Source organism: Hipposideros armiger, unplaced genomic scaffold (assembly GCF_001890085.2).
Source record: "Hipposideros armiger isolate ML-2016 unplaced genomic scaffold, ASM189008v1 scaffold_70, whole genome shotgun sequence".
Taxonomy (NCBI): Eukaryota; Metazoa; Chordata; class Mammalia; order Chiroptera; family Hipposideridae; genus Hipposideros; species Hipposideros armiger.
In genome coordinates this window covers 842,269-866,012 of record NW_017731420.1, presented here as the reverse complement: position 1 = coordinate 866,012, position 23,744 = coordinate 842,269, and the positions used below count along the sequence as shown (strand labels likewise).

General features: G+C 45.8%; 1 protein-coding gene across 1 annotated transcript in view; it reads right to left on the bottom strand.

Moving 5' to 3' along the window:
* MATN2 (matrilin 2) overlaps positions 1–23,744 on the bottom strand; it is a 136,683-nt gene that overhangs the window by 11,701 nt on the left and 101,238 nt on the right. The window contains exons 8-13 of the mRNA XM_019642525.1: positions 20,495–20,617; positions 17,523–17,645; positions 17,135–17,257; positions 5,674–5,796; positions 2,989–3,111; positions 665–787 (exon numbers count right to left, since the gene is read on the bottom strand). Of these exons, the coding sequence (XP_019498070.1) occupies positions 665–787; positions 2,989–3,111; positions 5,674–5,796; positions 17,135–17,257; positions 17,523–17,645; positions 20,495–20,617 (738 nt within the window). The remainder of the gene's footprint in view (positions 1–664; positions 788–2,988; positions 3,112–5,673; positions 5,797–17,134; positions 17,258–17,522; positions 17,646–20,494; positions 20,618–23,744) is intronic.

The following is a 23,744-nucleotide window of genomic DNA, read 5'->3' as shown; positions in this document are numbered from 1 at the left end:
TTTTGATGGTACAAATAATGCTGCACAAAATACCCTTGTATATACATACGGCTTTGCACATATTGGTAGGATAAACTCCTACAAGTGGAATTGCCTTTAAAATATTGCCAGATTGCCCTCCTAGAGGTTGTACCAATTCAGACACTTAGAGGTAAATTTATAATTACTGTTACAATATACCTTTGCCAACATAAGGAATCATCAAACATTTTGATTTCTGATAACTAATAGGTAAAAAAAAAGGTATCATAACTTTAATCTCTTCCTATACATTTTGCTTTTTTTTCTTTTATGGCTTTTATGTTTCATGCCATTTTAGAAAGGTCTTCTCTACTCTGAGATTATAAAATAATTCAAGATTTTTTTCTGCAACTTGAGCTGTTTTCTTTTTTTATGTTTAAACATTTGTTCAATCCCCTCTCTTTCTAAAGTGCAATGTTCAGAATTAAATGTAATTCTCCAGCACAGAGCACAACACAAATCTTAAAAGCTTTTTCACAAGTGCTGGAGCTAAGCTCTCTTCCCCATTCTGTATATATGCATGCATATTTATATTTATATTTATGGAAGAAGGAGAGGTGAGGGATTTGTTCCCTGAAAACACTCCAAAAAGTAGCTACTCCCAAACCAAATTAAAGCAGAAAGCCAAGTTCAGACCACTTACTCTTGCACCGTCTTCCATCCTCAGCTAGAACAAATCCCTCTGAGCATTTGCAGATGTACGAATTGCCACGATTAACACAAATGTGTTCGCAGCCATGAAAGACTGATTTGCAGACATCCTTTCCTGAGGAAAACGTAGAGAGTTGAGCAACCCCATCAGTATAGAAATGAGCTCGATCCAATAGTCATGTCAGGAGACATCACAGAAGTAACCCATTTTGTAAAAGTCTATCTCTGTTCAAACCCCCTTTAAAACATATCCTTTTTCCATCTAATATTGAGGACAGTGCATGGTGAGGGAAACACTTCTCTCAGAAAGCTCTACTACCACAAGCCTGAATGGTAAGGTGGGTGGTTGGTGTCCTGAATTTATTACTAATTTTTAGAATTGTTCATTGTGTTTTGGGTTTTGACTTTTCCCAAGCTAGTGCTTTTTATCTCTATAGACTTCTCAAACACTCCAGTTTTAATAGCCTAATGAACACTTCTTATGGGTGAGGTACTTTACATTCTTTAAAGTAGTTACAGCCCTTTAGTCTTCACAACATCCTGTGAGAAGAGGACGGCAGGAATAATTATACCCAACTTATAAATGAAAAAACTCAAAAAGTTTCAGAGTTGCCCAAGGTCACGCAGTAAGTTGATGACACAGCTGAGGCATGACATCTCCTGAGTGCCCCTTCTCCACGGCATGAAACCTACTGTTCCTTTCTGTCATTCGCTCCCTGAAAGGGGAAACTTCTGACAAAATTGAAATTGAGGTACTACAGATACCTCTAGGAAGTGAGAATGGAGGGATTTGATTTAGCAGTCAAATTCCAGAGGTAGAGTTGTACCTATTGAGCAACAAATGTGCTGAGTGAATAAAAGGTGCATGTGTGTAGGCTTGCATTTATAGGAATAAAAGCATGGACAAATGGCTCGGGCAGACAAATGAGCAAAACTACAGACGTGGTTTCTACAGAAGGGACACTGCAGTGTGAAGGCAAAACAGGATCATGCAGGAAGCCCCGCAGAGTTAGGCCAGGGCCCCACAGGCATCCTAGGAGTCAGTGGTTCCAACAGAACCTTCTAAAGGTAGGAGCCCTTCTTCATGGTGGAAAAATGAGGGTAGTGAGTTCCATCCAACTCAGCTTTGATGACATGTGAAGTGACCCCAGTTATCTCAAAGGAATCTGTGAGGAAATTCCCAAAAATCAACCCCAAAAGCAAGTGAATTTATTTTGTCTTGACCAAAAAAGGGCCATTTTGCTCACTGGAACAGAGTGTTAAAAAAGCAAGTACACAGTGTTAAACCCCCCAAAGTAGGGATTAACAGCTCAGAATCTCACAGTGGAGAAAAATCCTGCCCTGTGCTCTTCTAATGCCTCACTGAACTAGTGTCTCCCTGTCTTTCTCTTCTTTTGAGTGCTGTGATGGTTAAGTTTATATGGTAAAGTGCCTAGATGTTAGGTAAAACTGCAGTCTAGATGTTGCAACTGAAGGTGTTTTTTTTTAGATGAGATTAACATTTAAATCAGTAGATTTTGAGTAAAGCAGATTATCTTCCATAATGGGTGGGCCTCATCCAATCAGAAGAAGGCATTAAGGGGAAAAAAAAGATTGAATTTTTCCAAGGAAGACTTCTTCAAGCAGACTGTCTTTGGATTAGAGCTGCAACATCAGCTCTTCCCTGGGTCTCCAGCCATTCTCTTTCTCTCTCTCTCTCTCTCTCTCTCTCTCTCTCTCTCTCTCTCTCTCTCTCTCTCACACACACACACACACACACACACACACACAAATACACACATGTATATATCTTATTGGTTCTGTTTTTCTGGAGAGCCCTAATACACCTTCTAAGTAAACTTTCAGAGTCTGTTCTGAGTGATGTATAGAAGCAAATGATGGAATGGATAAATAAAACCCATAGAAGATCCCTTCATCCCCTCTACCCTTACTTATAAGGTCTTCTAAGAAGAAAAAGCACTGTAATTATCCTTTGATCCTCTAGTGATTGCTGGCAGAGATTCTACTTCAGTCCCATGACTAGCCAGGCACTGTGCTAGGCTCTGGGCACCCACACAAATCTTGTGGAGAGGGCTAACAGCTGGGAAAAAATGCAAAGAAGCAAAAAGCCTGACAACTCAGGACCTTGACTGAGAAATTCCTAAGAACTAGGGGCCTACTGTATTGATCACTATCAAAACACTTCAAAGCACCCAAGGCAGGAACTTGTAATTGTGACATTAATTGTAATGGAAGATTTTAAAGATTGTATGAAGCTATAAAACTACCCAAGTCCCACAGATGGACAAGGTCATCTCTACCTAAGAAGCCACTTACTTCTGCAGCGTTTCCCATCCTCAGCAAGCCGGAACCCCTCCAAGCACTTGCATATGTACGACTCGCCACTGTTCACACAAATGTGTTCACAGCCATGGTCTACTGCTTGGCAGACATCTTTCCCTGAGGACAGCAGAGCAAGTTAGAACAATTTCACCAACATAAAATTTCCCCAGGCTTCACCTCAGAGGATCCATCCAGCTCAGCCCCCAGACTCCAGAGACACTTGAGCTCAGTGATCCATGGGGAAGAAGGTGAAATTGAGGGTGAAGTTCAGTGGTTCTAATTCGGGCTAACTCTTCCAACTTCCTCACTATCATCACCATCCTCATTCACCAGCACCTACTTCAGTGTCTCATATAAATGCAATCCATCACCAGCTTTCTGCAGACGTAGTTTCTGTTATCAGAAAGGAAACACTTTGGTATGATTACCTAGGAGATTAAACCTCGATTTAGATTAGCAGCACTGAAATCTAATTTTGGCTTTGTCCCTGACATATTTTGTGATGTGGAAGAATCACTTAACCCCTTGGAGCCTTACCTTTCCTGTCTGAAAAATGAGAGTAATAATTCCAGCTATCCATCTTTTCTTCAAATATGTCAATATGAGTTGCCCTTTGTAAAGTGCTTTGAGAAGCTTGAGAAAAAGACGATTGATAGGGATGTAAATCATTTACTCTGGGTAACACACTCCCCTTTGATTATGTGAGGTGTGCTCAAACAATACGGTGAATGTTTAAATAAAAAAATGTATTACAGTGAAAGACACATTGCCATTAATCCCCCTCAAAATACTCCCCCTCACTTCGAACACACTTATCCCATCATTCTTGCCACTTTCTGAAGCAGTTCTGGAAGTCTTGTTTTGTGAGTGTCTTTAGTTGTGCTGTCATGGCTGCCTCAATGTCCTCAATCATTTTGACTTTGGGGGAGGAGCCAGAAGTCACACGGTGCCAGATCCAGTGAATAAGGTGGATGAGGACACACCATAATGTTTTTATTTGACAGAAATTGTCGTATACCAGAAGCGATGTGTGACATGGAACATTGTCATGATGGAGGATGATTTATGGCACACTTTAAAACACACCTTGTCTCAACTGTAGTTCACACCCAACTGACTGCACTGAACAAGTTGAAACTTGCCACACACTGTTACTAAGTTTCAACACACTGCTTCCCGTATTGAAGATCCCTGCTTTTCTGTTGGATGGCACTTGTCAGCAGCATTCACCATATTTGTTGATCACAACAGAAAGGCTCTGTGTCACACATTGCTTCTGGTACAGTAATTTCTGTCAAATAAAAACATTATACGTGTCCTCATTCACTGGTTCTGGCACCATGCGACTTCTGGCTCTTCCCCAAAGCCAAAATGACCATGAAAAGAAAACATTTCGAATTAATTCAAGACATTGAGGCAACCATGGGAGTGCAACTAAAGACACTCACAAAAGAAGACTTCCAGAACTGCTTCAAAAAGTGGTAAGAACAGGGCTGGCCAGGTGGCGCAGTTGGTTATGAGCATGAGCTCTGAACAACAGGGTTGCTGGTTCGATTCCCACATGGGTCAGTGACGCCGCGCCCAAGCTGAGCTGCCAATGGGCGGCTGGATGGCTCAGCTGGTGAGAGTGAGGGCTCTTAACAAGGTTGCCGGTTCGACTCCCACATGGGATGGTGGGCTGTGTGCCCCCGCAACTAGATTGAAAGTAGCGACTGGACTTGGAGCAGAGCTTGCGCCCTCCACAACTAAGATTGAAGGACAACAACTTGACTTGGAGCTAATGGGTCCTGGAAAAACACAATGTTCCCCTTCTCCAATTCCCCAACACTGTTCCTTTCCCCAATTCCCCAATAAAATCTTAAAAAAAAAAAAGTGGCAAGAACGACAGAATAAGCATGTTCGAAACAAGAGGGAGTATTTTGAGGGAGATTAATCTTTTACTGTATAACATTTAAAAAAATTTAAACATTCACCATATTTTTTTTATCACATCATACAGAGATGTGTTTTGGCCCCATCTAAGAGGCTTTACTTTCTGAGACATAAGAATGGTCTCATCATGAGATGGTCTTTCTGAGGAATTTGTGCTACCAGAAACAATGAGAATATTAGAAATACAGAAACAGAGGCTCAGAGAACTTAACCAACTTGCCCAACTAATAAATGGCAGAGGCAGAAGTTGATAGAATCTTGGATTCCAGACAGTACATCTTTCCACCAGAGCACACTGCTAAATTGCTGCTTCTTGCCACAGGACATAAAAGAGCAATTTCAGTTGTAGCTCTAGCAGTGACTTTTTTCATTTGTGCATTTGTTGTTTTCTTTTTTATTGTTTAGGACAGTTTTAAATTTATAGAAAATCGAAAAGACAGTACAGAATGTTCCCATAAACCCCCATACCCAGATTCTCCTATAGCATTCTTCCATTAGTGTAATACATGATATAATTAATGGACCAATATTGATACATCAACTAATGTCAACTAGAGTCCACATTTTATTTACATTTTTACCTAATGTCATTTTTCTGATCCAAGATCCTGTTCACGATCCCACATGACATTTGGTGGTCATGTGGCATTGGCTTTTTAGAGTAACTGACTTATACAGAGATCAGGATGATGGATATCATGCAGAGGCCAGACAGACTAACATGAGCCAACTCCAATAAAAACTTACTTCTGCAGGTTTTCCCGTCTTCTTGAAGTATATACCCTTCAAAGCACTGGCACACAAAAGAGTCTTCCCTGCTTACACACAAATGATCGCAGCCATGGTCCCCCAAAGCACAAGAGTCCAATTCTGAGAACCCAAGTGGAATAGGAAAAACAGATGAGGGAAACGATTCAGACATTGGTGACTTATTCAATCTTAAAAGACATTTCAGACACCTTAAATTAAAACAGTATCTAATTCCATAGTGCACATTTCAAAATAGAAAACATGTCTATGAGCAAAAATTCTTAATATATAAAAAGCACGTAAATAAAACAATATCATCATCTCCATAGGAAAAATGAACAAAAGACATGAACAATTTACAAATGGAGAGATACAAATGGCCTATAAACATTAGAAAGTAAGTTCAACTTCATTGGTTATCATATAATGTAGTATCAACTTATCTACATAGCTACTTAGGTATGCATGCATGTGTCACACTTAGGCCATCCATTCATTCATCTGTTCATTCAGTCAACAACATTTTATGAGTCCCTACTGTATGAGTCAGGCACTCTTCTAGGCTCTGGAGATACAACAATGACTAAAACAGGGTTTTTGCTTTTGTGAAGCTTACATTTGGTGGCAGGGGTGGGAGGGAAGACAAGCAGTAGACAGACAAATGTATATGTCAGACGGGGAAAGTGCTTTGGAGAAAAAACAGGGAAAGGGTTGGGTTGGGTTGAGGCATGGGGCGTGCTTGTCATTTTTCATGCTGCAATCAGATAAGTTAACACTGAACAGAGCCCTGAAGAAAGAGAAGAGTGTGTGAAAGAATAGCACCCTGAAGAAAGAATTTGCAAACTGCAAAGGTAGGAGCGTGCTTGGCGTGTTTCAGGAAAGGCAAGGAGACCAGTGTGACCCAAGCAACTGGAGCCTGGCAGGGAGTGATCAAGAACAGACCACACGGGATTCAGAGGCAGTTTACTGGATCTGAGTGAGAAAGGGTCACTGAAGGGTTTTGAACAGTGGAGCGGCATGATCTGATATGGAAAGGATGTAGCACACAGAGATAGAAGAAGCCTACTGCAGTAATCCTGGTGGCCCAGACCAGAGTAGGAGAGGTGGTCAGATTGTGGCCATATTTTGAAGGTAGACCTACAAGATTTGCTGATAGGCTGATATGAAGAGTCCATCTTCACACGGATATGACACATTTCTGAAAGTCAATTCAATCATTTCAGATGGAGTAGTTCTACAATGGATATGCATTGACTTTATTAAGTGAAGGCTCTGGTGTGCATAATCACATTTATAATCAGGCAGAGACCATCCACTTTTTTCTAAGGCATTTTTGCAGTTTTGAAGGGGAGATATGAGAACCACCCTGTGGGTTAGGTAAGACACCCATTGTTATTTTCATTTACCAGCCAGGAAAACAAAGGTTTGGGAAGGTGAATGGCTTGCCAAGATCAATTGCTAGTAAGTGATAGCACCACACTAAAAATGTAATCTTCTAACAATGAATCCCGTGTTCTCCTCAACTGCACGGCATTGCTATATTCTAAGGTAAGCTTTCAAACATGAAGAGAATTTTGCCTGTCTTCCTTTGAGCAGAAGCACTGCCAAAATTCTTGAACAATGGGAAAGTGTCATGTTAATAGAAATTATAACTGCAAAAGAGAGTCAGAGTTGGACGCTCCTGTGGCTCTAAACTTCTCTGGGCACAGTCTAGACTCATTATTAACCCAGAATATTTCCTCACATAGTGTTGAGTGGAAATACAATTGAGTGATCCACAATACAGACAGCTGGCTGGTTGTGGAGGTGAGCATTTTTTTCCCCACCATGAATTTATACTAAGAATACTCGATTTTCCAAGATAATAAAATAGCTATAACTCTTGTCAAGCCATAATCCAGACAGAACTCCCTGAGCACGCTCCTTCTTTCTAGGGTTTCCCCCATGCCCCATCCTGTCCTCTCATCTTCAGCTCAGGCTTTCATCTTGAAGAGCGTGAGTGAGTCTTCCTACACAGACCCTGAAGGGCCACTGACACGCAGGCTTTCCCGATCCGTAGTGGTCTGAGCCTGACCTGGCTGAAGGGCGCTGCTTTCCATATCAGGAGCCTGCTGAGCCCAAAGCCACTGTCTGCAGGGGCGTGTCTTCACCCCTGGCTGCAGATTATCCTGGAGCTCCCAGCCCACTTTCTAAGTCCTCCTGGGCTTTCATCTAGTAGCCGTTTGGATTTTTTGTTGAGTGTGTGCTTTAAAAGCATGTGGAGAGTCTGGGTTTTTTAACTTTCCCCTCCTCACTTCCTTGGATCAGCTGTTCAAGAGAGAGGACGGCAGTGGTGAGTCCTCAATCTTGGATGAGCATCAGAATCACCTGTAGAGACTTTTTAAAAAGGCAAAACAGGCACCCGATTCAAAATTCAAACATATTAAAGGGCATACTTCCCTTATGGAGGGTTATCTGGCAAGATTTTCCAAAGTTACAAACTGTACCTTTAACTCGGCACCTTCCTTTCTGGAATTCTCTCCTACAGATACCTTTGCACAATATGAAGGGTTATACTTTCAAGTTATTCATTCATTGCAGCATCGTTTGTAATGACACGGGGGAAACAACCCAAGTGTCCAGCAACAGGGGACTAGCTACATAAATGTTCCACATTGAGACATTAGGCAGCTGTAAAAAGAATGAGGAAGTGCTCTGTGTAATGACAGGAAGAAATCTTCAGTAAATATCATTGAGTCAAATAAAAAAGGAATAGAATGGAGTATATGGTACACCTTTTTTTTTTTTGCGTGTGTAAGGAAAGGGAGGAAATAAAAATATTTGCATTTGCTTTTATTCACATAAAGAAACATGAAGCACAAATAATAGACTAATAAAGATAGTATGTTAGCTACCTGCTGCTATGAAACAAGTTACCCCAAATTTAGCAGCTTAAAACAACACATATTATCTTACACATTTTTTGAGGGTCTGGAGTCCGGGAGTGGCTTAACTGGGTGGTTGTGGCTCAGAGTTCCTCATGAGGCTACTACAGTCAAGCTGTCATCTGGGGCTACAGTGATCTCAAGGCTCAGGTGGAGCTAGAGGATCTGCTTCCCAACTCCCTCGTGTATTTACTGTCAGGCCTCTCAGTTCCTCAATGGCTATTGGCCAGAGGCTTCAGTTCCTCACCATGTGGGCCTTTTCAACATGGCTTCCCCCCGAGTGAGTGATCCAAGAAGTGAGAGAGCACCCAAGACAGCAGCCACACTGTCTTCTATAACTTAATTTGAGAAGTGACATTCATCAATACTTCCATATGCTACTGGTCACACTGACCAACAGTGAAGGAGGCGATTACACAAGTGTGTGAATCACACAAGTGATTCACAAGGAGATGGGGATCACCGGGGGCCATTTTGGAGGGTGGCTACCACCAGTTATTGATAGGAGGTGGAGGTAGGGAATGGGATGGTAGGGCAAGAGTGGGAGCAAAACTTAACTTTTTGTTTTTTGGTATTGGTTTGATTTTTGAACCACATGAACCTCTTACTGTTCTAAAAATAAAATAAAATTTAAACAAAAATCCTTAATGCAAAACAAAAGATTCATAGTTACAAGTACACCTCTCTCTCACCTTTGACATCCTACATCATTATTTTTAAAGGCTGCACCATTAGCTATTTAACCAGCCTCTTACTGGATGGGCATTTAGGTGGTTCCTAGACTTTTGCTATCACAAGCATTATTGCAATAGATATTCTTGTGCACATAGTTTGGCATAGAATGTGAGGGTATATCTGAACGATAAACATCCTGAATTGGAAATGCCTAGTTTAAGGGTATGAACATTTAAAGCTGATAGATAGGTCCAAATTGTCCTCCAAGACGTTACATTAATTAATGTAAGATAGTCTCTGTTTCAGGAGATCTAGGGCTTTTGGATGTTTTAAAAGCCCCACAGATGATTCCAATAAACTACCAGGGTGAGATGCTGATGGTGGTTCCAACCTTATGTTCAGAGACCTTCCCAAATGTCCAGATTATTCTGCACCTCCACCATCATGAACCAAATGCCACCATCTTTCCCTGGGGCTGTTGCATCATCTGCTAACTGGTTTCCACCTACCCGTTTTCACCCCCTCCAGTCCATCCCTTGCCTCAGTCTGAGTCCTCTTTCCAAAATGTGAATATGCTCACACCACTCCTTCCCTCTGCCTGAGATCCTTTAATGTTTCCTGATAGTCTTGGGATGAGACACAGTATCCTTGGCAAGGTTTGCAGGACTTTTCCTGAAGCCTCATCTGGCCGGCTGTCCCCCAGCTCTGAGTACTTTCTTTCAGTACCTCAGTATTTGAGTACCAAGCCAGGAGCCTCCCATCACAGGGCTCTGCACAGCCATTCCTCTGCCTGGAAGACTCCTTCCTCCTTTACCACCTCCAGGTGTCTTCCCTGACCGCCTGGCACAGGGCCTCAAAGTATCAGGCACCTGCCCCTTTAGTAGCACCACAGTTGTCATGAACCCTTAGTATGTGGTTGGTTTGGGTCTGTGCCAACCTGCTCACTGAAGTGTGCTCACATGGGCCCTGATCTCCAAGAGACCATGGACTATATCTGGCCTTCCGGCCTTACCCCCCAGCACCTAACTTAATGTCTGGCACACAACAGGCCCCAGTAAATACCCATTGAGGAAAAGGAAACATTTCCTCCGTTTTCCACTCTGAAAACTGAGAGTAACTAGACCCACTTCCCAGGGTTTTTGTGCAGATGTTTTAAATGAGAACCAGTGGGGTGTGGATGCTGGTGGTCAGCAGGGCTTCACTCTCTCCCACACACCTAGCTTGCAGAATGCACAATTCACACCTGTTCAGCAAAAATGTCCAGTTTCTGCATGTCAGGGACCTTCTGGGTTACTCATAAATTAGTGAACCACACATGGTAAATTAGAGAATGCTGGGCCAGCCGAGTGGCTCAGTTGGTTAAGAGTGCAAACTCTGAGCAACAGGGTCGCCGGTTTGATTCTCATGTGGGGCAGTGAGTTGCACCCAAGCTGAGCTGTCCCTGAGCTGCCAACAGGTGGCAGGATAGCTCAGCTGGTGAGAGCATGTGCTCCCAACAACAGGGTTTCCAGTTCAACTCCCACATGGGATGGTGGGCTGTGCCCACCCACAACTAAGATTAAACACAGCACCTTGAGCTGAGTGGCCACAAGCTGTTGATGGGCGGCCGGATGGCGACTGGACTTGGGAGCTGAGCTAGCTGCACCTTTCACAACAGATTGAAGGACAACAACTTGGCTGTTCTCCTTCCCCAATTCCCCAATAAAATCTTTAAAAAAAAAATTAGAGAATGCCAAAGTTGTGCTGTAGTTAACTTCCTGACCATAGGCTCTGGCTGCTTCATATTCACAAGTCTGGAAACCAACTTGGAATCAGCTTTACCCCAGAGCCAAAGGTACTCCCCTCTAGGAAAGTACTTCAGTGGGTCCCTAATAGGCAAAGAGAGTGACCATCCCTGACTCACTATCATGGGGTGCCTTAGCCTGGGGAGAATAGTGAGCATCCCAGCTGGAGTTCATTCATTCAGCAAGTGTTTATGTAGCACTTACACTGTGCCAGGCACTATCCTTACTTTTGGGCTGAAAGGGACCTTGGAAATGAACTGACTGGTCCAAACTTTTCATTTTAGAGTTGAGGAAACTGATGGCCAGAGAGGGGAAGTGACTTTCCTAAGGTTCCTTAGTTTTCAGAGGTAAACTGTGTCAGCCCTGCTGGGGCAGAAGTGTGATTAGATTACAAATCTATCACCTCTGAGTTCCCTGGTCCAGTTGCACATCCAGTCAGTGGTCATTCTAGCTCAGCAGAGTCTGCTCACACAGGCTGGTACATTCTCAGAAGACAAATTAAAATGGTTTTGTCACTGGAGACCAGGCCTCTAAATAGTTTAATGCAACTCTAAAGGTTGTAGGTGATCTGTCCCGCCTGCCCCTCCAGGTTCATCTCTCACGAGTGTCCCTCTCACACTCAAAACTCAATGTTCAGTACAACCGCTAGACCTGGGCTTCCACATGCTATTTCCTGCACCTCGAAAGAGTTCTTCCCTCAGTCTTAGTCCATCGGGTGCTGTAACAAAATACGACACACTGGGTGGCTTAGAACAGCTCACAGTTCTGGAGGCTGGAAGTCTGAGATCAGGGTGCCAGCATGGCTGGGTGACGGCACTCCTCAAGGTCACAGACTTCTTGTTGTATCCTCACATGGGGGAAAGGACCAGGGAGCTCTGTGGGGCCTCTTTTATAAAGGCACTAACCCCATTCATGAGGACTCCACACTCATGACCTAATCACCTCCCAAATGTCCCACCTACTAATACCATCACTTTGGAGGGTTAGGATTTCATCATATGAATTTTTTCATATTCATGTTTGAGGACACAAACATTCAGTCCATTACACCCTCCATCTCTGGCTAGTTCACTCCATCAGTCTCTAGGTGTTAGGTCAAACATCTCTTTCTCAGGAGACTTTCTCTAGTCTAGGTGACAGTCTCCCTGTCGCATGCTCCTGTGGCATCACTTCTACCCACATCACAACTCTCATCAAACAGAATGGATGATATGCCTTTAATATCTTTCTTCTCTGAGTACTTTCAACTCTGTCAGGGCAGAAACTGAACCTGCATCAACTCCAGGGAGGCACACAGCCAGCACGATATGCCCAGCACACTTCAGGTACAGAGTAAACGCTTGTGGAAAATGAGAACAAATGGACCAAGAGCTTAAGGAAGCTCCTAGACTCAAATCCACAGATGAGAATGAGGACAGACTCAACTGGGAACCATCATTGAAATGAAATGGATGACAGGACTTATGAGAAATCTCAGGCTGGAGAAGGAAGCATTGTCCCTCTAAAAGAAGGCTCCTCTTCTGTTCACACTTGAGGCAGGTCCACACATTTAATTAAGCCTCATCATGAATGGGGACTGCGATTTGTGATCAGGATGATCAGAAGTTTCAGGACATAGTGCAGGGTTTTAGGACCCCTCTGACAGCCCTGGATGTTGATGCAGACTGTGCTGCCCACATCTGGATTCCATATCTGGTAAGTCACGTATGTCTGCGGTATGACAATCATGGGGTAGTGTGTTCCGTGGACTCGCACCTCTGCGGTGATGACAAACAGCAATTCTGTGTCTGAGGCTCCACATAGGAGGTTATTAAAACCAACCCCAACCCCACAAAGAGAAAACCACAGTAGCTGCCTGCCTAGAGTGTAACCAAGGCCAGGAGATAGAATGACACTGTTTTCCGGATTTTCTTATAATAAAACGTGGAGCAGCCAATCATTTGCTAACTCTGTGGAGCCTTTTTCTTAGACAAACCAAAAAGCAGCTGAAATGAGGCATACTTTTAGAGGGCATCTCACTCACTCTGGGCAAGAGATCCTGAATCAGGGGACCTGGGTTCTTGTCCTGACTGAACCCCAGGGCCAACTTGGAGTGCCAGTTTCTTCCCTGTGCCTGGTTCCCATAAAAGAAAGGAAGGCTTCTAAGCTTCCTTCTGTTCCGTCAAACCTATAAGACGAATACGCGAGGGGGAAAGTGACCTTCTTCCCTGCTACAGACACTGATCTGTGTCACCCCAAAGCCATATGTTGAGGCCCTACATCCCAATGTGATGGTATTTGGAGATGGGACCTGTGAGAGATAAATGAGGTTTAGATGAGGTCACGGGAGTGGGGACCCCAAGAGGGGATTAGTGTCCTTATAAGAAGAGACAGCAGAGAGCTTGCTCTCTCTGCCACGTGAGGACACAGTGAGAAGGCAGCCATCTGCAAGCCAAGAAGAAGGTTCTCACTGAACCTGACCCTGCTGGCTCCTCAACCTTGGACTTGCAGCCTCTGGAACTGTGAGAAAATAAATTTCTGTTGTTTAAGCCATCCACTCCATGGTATTTTGTTACAGCAGCCCAAGCATATTACAACACTCCACTTGCCTTGCTCACGGTTTCTTCTGTCCTTTGAAGTCAAGCTGGGGGGAATCAGGCTTCGACAGGCCATCACAGACTGCCTATGGTGGGCGACCCTGACTGGAATTCCCAGTACTCTATGTTTGTGCCCCAGACCCCTGCCTACGCCCTTCACCTGTCAGAGGAAGGGGGTCTCTGTAGGGCATCCTTGGGCTCCTGAGTCTGACCCTCCCAAGGTGGCCCATCTCTGGGGCCCCTCCAACGAAAGCAGATCTGGTCCTGGGAGGTGGGTCTCTAGGCAGCAAGGCAGGGGCTAGTTCAGCTCTCTCCTCAGTGTGGGGCAGTCTAACAGTGGGAGGTAAAACCTTAACAAGAGTATCTTAGGGGTTTATGGTAATTTACAGGTTCCAAAAGCACTTCGATGAACGTCTCTCTCTGTTCCATGTGGCAACTCTGACAGAGAGGCAGAAATGATCCCTCCCTGTTTACAGTTGAGCAATCAGATCCACAGAGGGTCAATCCCCTGGGCCAGGGTGGAAGCAACAAGATTTGAAGCCAGTCTTGGGGCTCTTAGTTCAGTATTCTTTCTACTCTGCCACACTGTTTCTTAGATTATGCACAGAGAGCCAAGAGTGAGGTCTGGGCAGGAGAGCCTGTGGCGGAGAGGTCCAGACCCAGCCTGCAGAGGGTGGGGTGGTGGCAGGAAGTTCCCCATGAGGAGGTGATGTCAGACATAGGCTGGATTTCCACTAGCAGGGGTGGGATAGAGGAGTTGTCCTAAGTGGAGAGAGGATGATCTGGGGGTGCACCATCTGCTCAAAGAACAGGGGCCCTCACCTCCTGAAGACCCAGAGGGCTCAGGGAGGACTTGGGGTGGAACTCAGAGGTGGAGGGAGGGGTGCTCTGACATTGCCAAATCAAGGAGTATGACTGTAAATTTATTTTGGGAGACAGTGCAAAGTCACTGACAGTTACTGAGCAGGGAGTGGGCCCTGTGCCAAATACCACAGAATAAAAAGACAGGTGGTCTCTGACCAGTCTCTCACTCATTGAACTTTATTGTGCACCTCTCATGGGCCAGTCTGGGAACTCAGATTCTACATAAGACCCAGTCTCCAACTTCCAGGAGCTGGCAGGTCAGTGGGCTGTGTGTTCCGTGCACATCTAGCCTGTGGAGTCTTTCCTGATGCAGGGATGCCCTTGTGAAAGGTCTATCTCTGGGAAATTTCCAGGGGCGGAAGAGGACTCTCAGCTGCAGCTCACAGAAGAGTCTACCCCGTTCCCCTGCCTACCTCATCCCCAACCTGTGCATCAATCCCCCCAAGACAAGGATGGCTCCTAGGGAGAATCAGAGCCATCAAAGGTTGGGGCCAAAGGGCAGGAGGAAGGGAAGACAGGCCTCCCTCCAGAGGTCAGAGAGTCCAAGGTGCCTGCAGGAGTAGGAGGGTAACAGTGCTCACTTAGTTCCAGGGCTCTGGGAACCTGGACATGCTCTGCATGCTTCAGACACCCTTCTGGAAGTTGAGTGAAGGATTCTTCAGGCCACCTGCTAGCAAGTCTCTAAGTGGAGGCTGCCTTTATGAAGGGCCAAAGACACCCTTCCTTATCTGCTGAGCCAGGCCATCCACAGCCCTTTTCCACAAAGGTGCAGTCATATCATCAGGCTCTTCGTCATCTGGAACAGAGCTGGGAAACATCATCCCAACCTCCAATTCACTATTGACACACTGAGAATAGCCCATTATTACAGGACAGGGCGGCCAGACTGAATCATCCTGGGGCAGACAGAAAGTCTTCAATTAGGAGAATAGCTCAACACATAAGTATCAGCTGGTGGGGAAAATGCATCTCTTAGGTATCACTGTTCCCTGAGGATAATTCTAACCTATCTGATCATCTCACAACTTTTCATATAGTCACAACCACATATAAACATACACATATGAAAATTCACTTCTAATAGTATTGTTGAACATTTACTCATATGGATGACATCACTGTATCACTAGTTACAAACATACTTTAAATGAGAAAATGGGCAACATTTAGAAGTGTCAGTGGCGTAACCCAGATGTGGACCTGGGTGATGGGTGGGGGCAAGCAACTGTGAGAAAAAGGGGCAGCATTTGTTTAGAAGAGCTGTGAGAATTTCCCAGAAGGCCTGCAACCATCTTATAGTCAGCTCTCCATGATCACAGTAAGGGGGAGGACAAAGGAAGGGCATGAATAATTGAAGATGATGGAGAATTAAAACAAACCAATAAAAAACTGTGCATGTGGCTTTGGCATGCTGTCAGCTATTGATGCAATTTGACACACCCACCCTCTTTCTGCACCCCAGTGCCCACACCCTCCCCATGCTGACTGGAGCAGCAGTCCAGTATGCAGCTGGGCAGGCAGCCACAAGCCAACTAGAAAACGGATAACCCATTTGCCAAGATTCAAGAATCTGTCTCAAACCAGGGAAACATTTCTCTCAGGCTGCACAGTTAGAGAGGCACACCCAGCTATGCAGTTGGCTCACCTGCCCATGTGAATAGACCATAGAAAAAGGTGGATAAATTAGGTTGTGGCCACAACTGCATCAGTGGTCAGGGAACTTGACCCTATAATCAGAAAGACCAGCAGGACGGGGAGGGTAAAATATAGTCCTTCCCCTCCATTTCTGATCCCTTTTCTCAAAATGACTATTTTTGTAAGTCTTTATCTTTGTCCACATGGAAACGAGATTGCACAGCAGAAAACCGCATTCTTGAATGAAGGAGAGAGAAAAGCCTGGGAGCTTTTTCTTGCTTTTCTTTTCTTTCTTTCTTCTTCTTTTTCTTTTTTCTTTCTTTCTTTCTTTTTTTTTTTTTTTGACTTAATGGAGACCAAAGTTGGGACCAGCTGCAAGGAAGACTGTACCTAGGACACATCACTGCCAACCTCACCATGGGCTACCAGATTATCAGGATAGGGGGAGGGGAGGGTTCTAAGGAGCCTCCCCTTCTCCCAGAACTGACTCTGAAGTCACACAGACCAGAGTTTGAAGCCACCGGGTAATAGCCGGTAACCTTAGGCTCTTTACTTAATCTGAGCTGCAGTTTCTTCACTGCCGGATGGGGATTTCACAGGGCTGCAAGAACCACGAATGCCTGTGCTTAGCACAGTGCCAGCACTGAGTCAGCAGTCAGTAAGGGATCTACGGTATTATTTTTGTGGAACCCGGCTGGCCGCCACTTCCAGTCAGATTGAAAGGGTAGAGGAATGAGAACTAAGAAATAGGGCTCCGTCCAGCTTCAAAATGACCACGAGGCAGACTGGAAGTAGGAACAGCCATGTCAGGGAGCTGGAAAGGAAGGCAGGGGGCGGGCGAGCAGCACAAGGGCTCAGGAGAGTCCTTTCCGCACATTTACTCCGGCCAGCAAAACCCTGGGAACCAGACGCTAGGACGGACACTACCTGTCTGGCAGTGCACCCCACTGCGGATTGCCCACGCGAAATCCCGCTTGTCCCCAGACCTCAGAACACTCACTGGCACAGGTCTTCCCATCACTGCGGAGCACATGTCCCTCGGGACACTGACAGGCGAAGGATCTGTCCGTGTTGACGCAGGAGTATTCGCAACCATGGTCGCTCAGCAAGCAATAATCAGCCCCTGCAAAACCCAATGGCCAGGCGAGATTGTCAGCGAGGACGCTGGGCTACTGAGATGGGAATCGAGCTACCATCATGCTTTCCTACCCCACCTCACACCCAGGCATGCAGTCCCCGGAGGATAGCCCCATTCCCATTGTGTCCGCTGAGCAGAGAAAGGGCCAAAGAGAAGTGGGGACCGTGACCTGCCGTCCTCTGCAGTGCTCACATTTTCTACTCCTGTTGCAAATCTCTCCCCTATCAGAGACGTGCAGAGGGGGACTCACGGGAGCAGGTCTTGAGGTCCTCGTTGATGAGGAAACCTTCCGAGCACTGGCAGACGAAGGACTCCTCGGTGTTCAGACACAGCTGCTCACAGCCATGGTCCTGCTCCGCGCAGTGATCCACCCCTGTGGGTGTCACACATGAAAACATAAAGTAACAGGAGGGGGCAGCGCCCACCAGCATCGGGGCATTAAAACACCAAACCTCCTCAGAGGGAGCCACTGAGGAGCCATATCACTTTATTCTACCCCGTGTAACTGGCCTCCGGGAAATCAGCCTTGTTTGGTTGTCTTTCCATTTCTTTGCAAAGTAAAGCACCTACAAATTCCCGTGTTGGTGTTAATGACAGCAGCCCTCTGTGCTGGGGCCTCGGCACCAGAACCTGCACTCCTCAGAGCAATGCTGAGTGCAGGTGCCAGCTCCATCTCATAGGGGGAAAAGTCAGGCTCAGAAAGGTCAAGCTGTTTGTCCAAAGTCACACAGCTGACAGAGTAGTGATTAAGAATGAGGGTTCCAGCAACAAAATACTTGGGCTCCAATCCCATCTCTACCACATCCTAGCCATGGGGGTACACTGGGCAGTTACTTGGCCTCCCTGCTATCATTTCCAGACTTGAGAAAGGGGGATGATGATGTTGCTTTTTTAGAGTTATTTGGGGAGAAGTAGAGGAGTTGATACCTGTAAAGCCCTCAGAACAGTAGCTGACACAATTATCCCCTTATGAATGCTGATTATTGTTAAGTAGTGCTGAGTAAGAATTAATTGGATAGTTTCATTTCTATTTGAAAATGAAAATGGTTTTTTCCTCATAACCAGGACACCCAGATTCAGAAAACCAAATCCTCGGCCTGCATGTGTGGCTGATCCTGGCACCCCAGTGCTGCACAGCTGGCCCCGCTGGGCAGAGGGCACTGAGGGACAGTGAACACACAGCTGTGGTGAATGGCTCCCACAGACAGCCCTGCAGGCTGCCTCCCGGATTTCCTTGCTGGAGAAAACACAAACCCAGAGACTAGAGAGACACTGGAAGCCTTTTACACGGCCATCAGGTGAGCTTCTTTGATTCCCACAGGGCCTGGGACTGATGCCTTCTGGAACATTCCACTGGTGTTTGCACCTATTGCAAACACTTGCAGGATCTCAGGAGCCAGAGGGTCTGTATTCACATTCTGGTTCCACCATTTACCAGTCATGTGACCCAAGGAGTTACTTAACCTTTTGTGCCACTGCTTCCCACTTTTAAATAGGGAAAAGAATGTAGATGCCTCATAAGGCTGTTTGTGAGGAGAAAGTGAGTGAGTGCCCAGAAAATGCTCACAGCAGTGCCTGCACAGAGTGAGCACCCCATAAGGGCTTGCTGTCATTATGGCCTGGGGCCCTCAAGGGGGATAGGACACCAATGGCTTCTCTGGGGACTCCTAGGAAGAAATGGCCTGGTTTATACTTTCTTGAAATTGACTAGGTTGTCCTTCTTATTAGATTCCAGAGAGAAAATATGGCTCAGTCTCTTCTGGACCCTCCTCTGAGCTCTTCTGGGTCCCCCAAGGCATGCTGGGAGGGAGGCAGGCCATGGCCCCTGCGGCTCTAGGTGGGCTCTGCCAGGTCAGGTCCAGACTGCCCCAGGATACCTGCCAGGGCTGTCAGCTAGCAGACCCCACACTCCTGAAAGAAGGTGGAATGTACACAGATCTATCTTCACCAGGGCATCTACTCGTTGAGAGGAAGACCTACTGCTCCCCACTCACTTCTCATAAAGACTCGGAGATAGCCAGAGGCAAATGCATAGCAGTTCCAACTTTCTGGTTCAAAAGTTCTTTGACCTCTAAGATCAGTCCTTAGAAAGCCTAATCAAAGCACTTTGTTCCCTCTAAAGACTGAAGAGGCACAAGTTTTCCTGAGAACTGCTCTGTACCCAATACTTCATCTCTGAAACTTCCCCTCCTGGCCGTTTAAGGTCCAAATGCTGAACAGCTGCTCTGTTTTCATTCACAGTATATCTCCATCCCCAAAGCTGGAGCAGGTGTGCGGCTTGCTGGGTGAAAAGCCACACACAGGGCTCCTTCTATGCCAGCCATGTCACCAAGCCCCTCTTCCAGCATACCAGGGTCATAGGGATTCACCACAGTGCTCAGGTGCCCCACCCCCACCCGTGCTGGCCTGGACCAGTGCAGACTGTGCCTCATAAAAAAATGACAAAACTGTCCAGATGGCAAAGCCTGCAAGTTTCCATGTGTTTACATCACCAAATAGATCTTTGTTGTGCCTCTTACATAAGAAAATAAAGAAAAGGCTTCACCAAAAGTCCCATGTTTCTCAGCTCTGCTCTCAGATCAGCTCTGTGGTAGCCCAAGTGTTTTCCAAACTCTGTCCCTTTCAGCCTCTTGTCCCGACCTGGGGCCAGCACTGGTCACTCTTCCAGGCTCCTTGATAATAACAAACTGTTATCTGCAATTGTGTGCTTTCCTTGTGTCAGGCACAGTGCTAAGAGGTTGAAATGGGCCTGATTATTCCTCTTAACAACTCTAGGAGACCAGTCCTATTATTATCTTTATTTTGTTAAACAGATAGGGAAATTAAAGCTTGGCGAAGTTCAATAACTGTCCTAGGTCACACGTCTAGTGTGCGGTAGAGTTTGGACTTGGATTCAGGCTAGTCTGACTTAATCAGTGCTCTCAACAGCAAATAATAATATTAGCTAATATTTATTGAGCACTTATTACATGTTTAGTAGCACTTTTCTAAGTGTTTTATACATAATGATTCTTTTCATCATCATAACCCAATCTATGAGGAAGGTAGCATTAATAGTTCATTTTGTGGATGATGAAACTGAGGCAAGGAAGGTTAAGCCTGTCGGACCATCAGGCCCACAGGAAACCCAGGAGCTTCAGAAGTGGCTGGCTGCTAGTGAGCCTGGGGATGTGGTGTGGCCCCTTCCCTCCAGTCAGCATCCCAGCCCCTGGGCACACTCACGGCTGCAGGTCTTGCCGTTGGGGTCCAGGGTGTAGCCGCGGCGGCAGCGGCAGTAGTAACCCTCCTCCGTGTTGGCACATTCGTGCTCACAGCCCGGCTTGTTCAGCGCACAGTAGTTGATTCCTGAGGGGAGAAAGGGAAGGCGTGACTTCAGGCTCTAGGTTTGTCCCAGAGCTGTGAGGTCAGCCCTTCCCGGTACATATTCAGTAAATAAGGTCATCTGCAGGACACAAAAAAATACAGCTCCTTTTCTCTGGGAGCTCATTTGAAAGAGAACCTGGTACCTGACGTGTACCTCTGGATTCTTCAGAATGGGTCTTTTCCCCCTTTGATGGTCAAAGAGCTGAAAAATGGGTTGAGGGCGACAGTCCCCAGGCCAGCCCCTTCCGTGAAAGATGGAAAAGCTGAGAAAATCCTATCATTTCTTCTTTCAGTTAACCTGATCACTAGGGCCCAAAGTATGTAGGGAGCTGCCATCTGCAGTGGCACCTGATAGTGACATCAGACAGCACAAGGCACAGTAAACAAAAGCTGATCTCGCAAGATATCCAGCTACTTAGGAGAGGTAGGAAACAGCAGTTACATTAAGAAGCATTCAAATGCTTAACCTCACTCTGAGACCATGAGAGCACCCATGTCAAGCACCTGGAGAAGACACATCTCTGATCCTGCCCCAGGTTGTTGCAGTTTTGTCCTATGGTAATACTCACCCCCATCCAAGCTGTTTAGCAGTTTAGTTGTTTAGCAGCCAACTAGCAGTTGTATTTCCTGGTAGGTAATGCTAAAACCACAGGACCCCACCCAGAGCAGGCTATGGAAGAGATGGAGAACTGTAAAACGAAACCAGATCAGCTTGTGGAGGGTCTTTATGAGACTGATGTTGGGGGGAAATCACACCAACCTCAGTGGCTAAGCTGGATTGCTTTAACTGCATTATTCCTTTTTCTGGAAATGTGGCAGATACTGTTGGTTGCCTTGCCAACAACCATTACCCTGTCTTCTTGGAACTAGAACCCTGACTGACTGTTAAGGCATGAATCATGGCTGGTCTAAGCCAGCCTGGCAGCCATGGGACGCCTAGGAAAGATTTTCCTTCTTTAAAAGACAGAGGTGTGGGCTGGCCGAGTGGCGCGTTGGTTAGGAGTTGGCTTGGGACGCCAGCTCTGAGCAGCAGGGCCCCGGTTCAGATCCCACATTAGGGCCGGTGACGCTGCGCCCTCTACAGCTAAGATGGTGAACAACAGCTCAACCTGGAACTGGGCTGCCGTGAGTCGCCAGCGATGGTGTAAGCTGCAGTGGGGCTGGCCGGCAGCGGGCGTGAGCTTTCGTGAGCCGCCGTGAGCCACCGTGAGCGACCGTGTGTGGCCATCCATGGCCGGCGAGCAACTGCCTCACCCGGGAAAAGCGCAATGATAATACCAAAATGGGCCAGTGAAGTGGCATTCTCCACAGCTAGAATGAAGAACAAAAAGGACAGCAACTTGTCTGTTCCCCTTCCCTATTCCCCAATGCTGTTCCCCTCCCCCAATTCCCCAATAAAATCTTTAAAAGAACAAAAAAAGACAGAGGTGTATGAAGAGAAATGCGTTTTTCTACTCTCTTTCATTTCTGTCTTTGGATCTAGTAGTGTGAGGTTATGATGCCTGGAGCTGTAGCAGCTGTCTTCTCAGCCACAAGGTGAGAAGTGTGAGGAAGAAAAGTCAACATGCTTTAGCAGAGTAAAAGGGGAGAGTCTGGGTTCTTAACAACATCACTGAGTCACTGAGCTGATCCTGGGATCAACCACCTCTGGATCTGTTAGGTAAGAAGTAAATGTCTTTAAATGGCTCAAGACACCATTAGTTGGATTTTCTGTTTTGCATGACCAAAATCACCCTAACTGATACAGGGGAAATGACCTGAAACCATAAAGTAATAAACTGAGAAAGTACACATTTTATTTTTATCATATTTCTGCCCAAAAAGTATTTGAGGAGGCTCACATATACAAATCACTTGAAGACAGACACATATCACCCTCTTGCTTCAATGACTCCTCACTGCCCTCATTAACCTCTTTCTACCTTCCTTCATAGTCAGCAAAACATCATTTCTTCAGTGACATCCTTGGTGAGACTGCTCCGATGAAGTCAGTTCTTTCTATGGGTCCTCTCTCTTTCATAGCATTTATCCAAATGGTCATATAGTTTGAGTGTATGTGTGTGTGTGGTGTCTAAATATCTGCTTCTTTCACAGACTATGAGCTCCACAAGCAGGGACCATGTTATTTTTGTCTTTCTAATGACTGAACCATTAGAAGCAGTCCAATAAAAAAGTTACTGATGGTAATTATGGTTGCTGCCATTTCATAAGCATCTGCTACATGCTTAAGAATTTCATTTGACTGTAAAAGTATGTGCTATTATTGTCCATATTTTAAAGATGAGGAAATGGGTTTAAAAAGATTAACAACTTACTTAAGATCCCATAGCTAGTTACAATGGAGCTGTGAATGGAGCTCACACCTTAGGGACCCCAGACCCATCCTTTAAAGGGTCCATGATCTGCCCTCCCAGGTTACTGGTGGATGGAACCGTCCACATCACAGAGTATAAAAAGTGGCTGCAGACTGAGCACATAGAGAGAACTCCCATGACACGCAGGGGCTGCCCTAAAAGAAGAGAGGCCACTACAAGTGTCACTGACCCCTTGGCACTCTCTCCATAACTCATCCCTCCTGCATGAGGAGAAGCAGAATATTATTGGCTGTGTGCAGTTTCAGTTCATTAGCCTGGAACTCATCAACAACCTTACCTGTGCAGAACAGATTGAAATAAGCAAAGAGCTTCAATGAAGAAAAATAGGCCTGATAAGAAAACATTGGCCACATATAAACAGACAACCAACCAACCAACCAACCAACTGACCAACCAACCAAGCAAACAGACACAGAACACAAAGTGCCCCACAGTCTGGGGCCACATAGTGTAGGGCCTGCAAGAATCACCGCATTATACCATCAGAGAAATTATCTTTAGCAAATGCTGTTTTATAAAGCCAGCATTCAGCCACTGTAGAAAACAGTATGGAGGTTCCTCAAAAAATTAAACATAGGGCCAGCCGAGTGGCACATTGGTTAAGAGCTGGCTTGGGACACCAGAGGGCCCCAGTTCGGATCCTATATATGAGGGCCAATGACACTGCCCTCTACAGCTAAGATGCTGAACAACAGCTCAACCTGGAGCTGGGCTGCTGTGAGCCGCCGGCGACG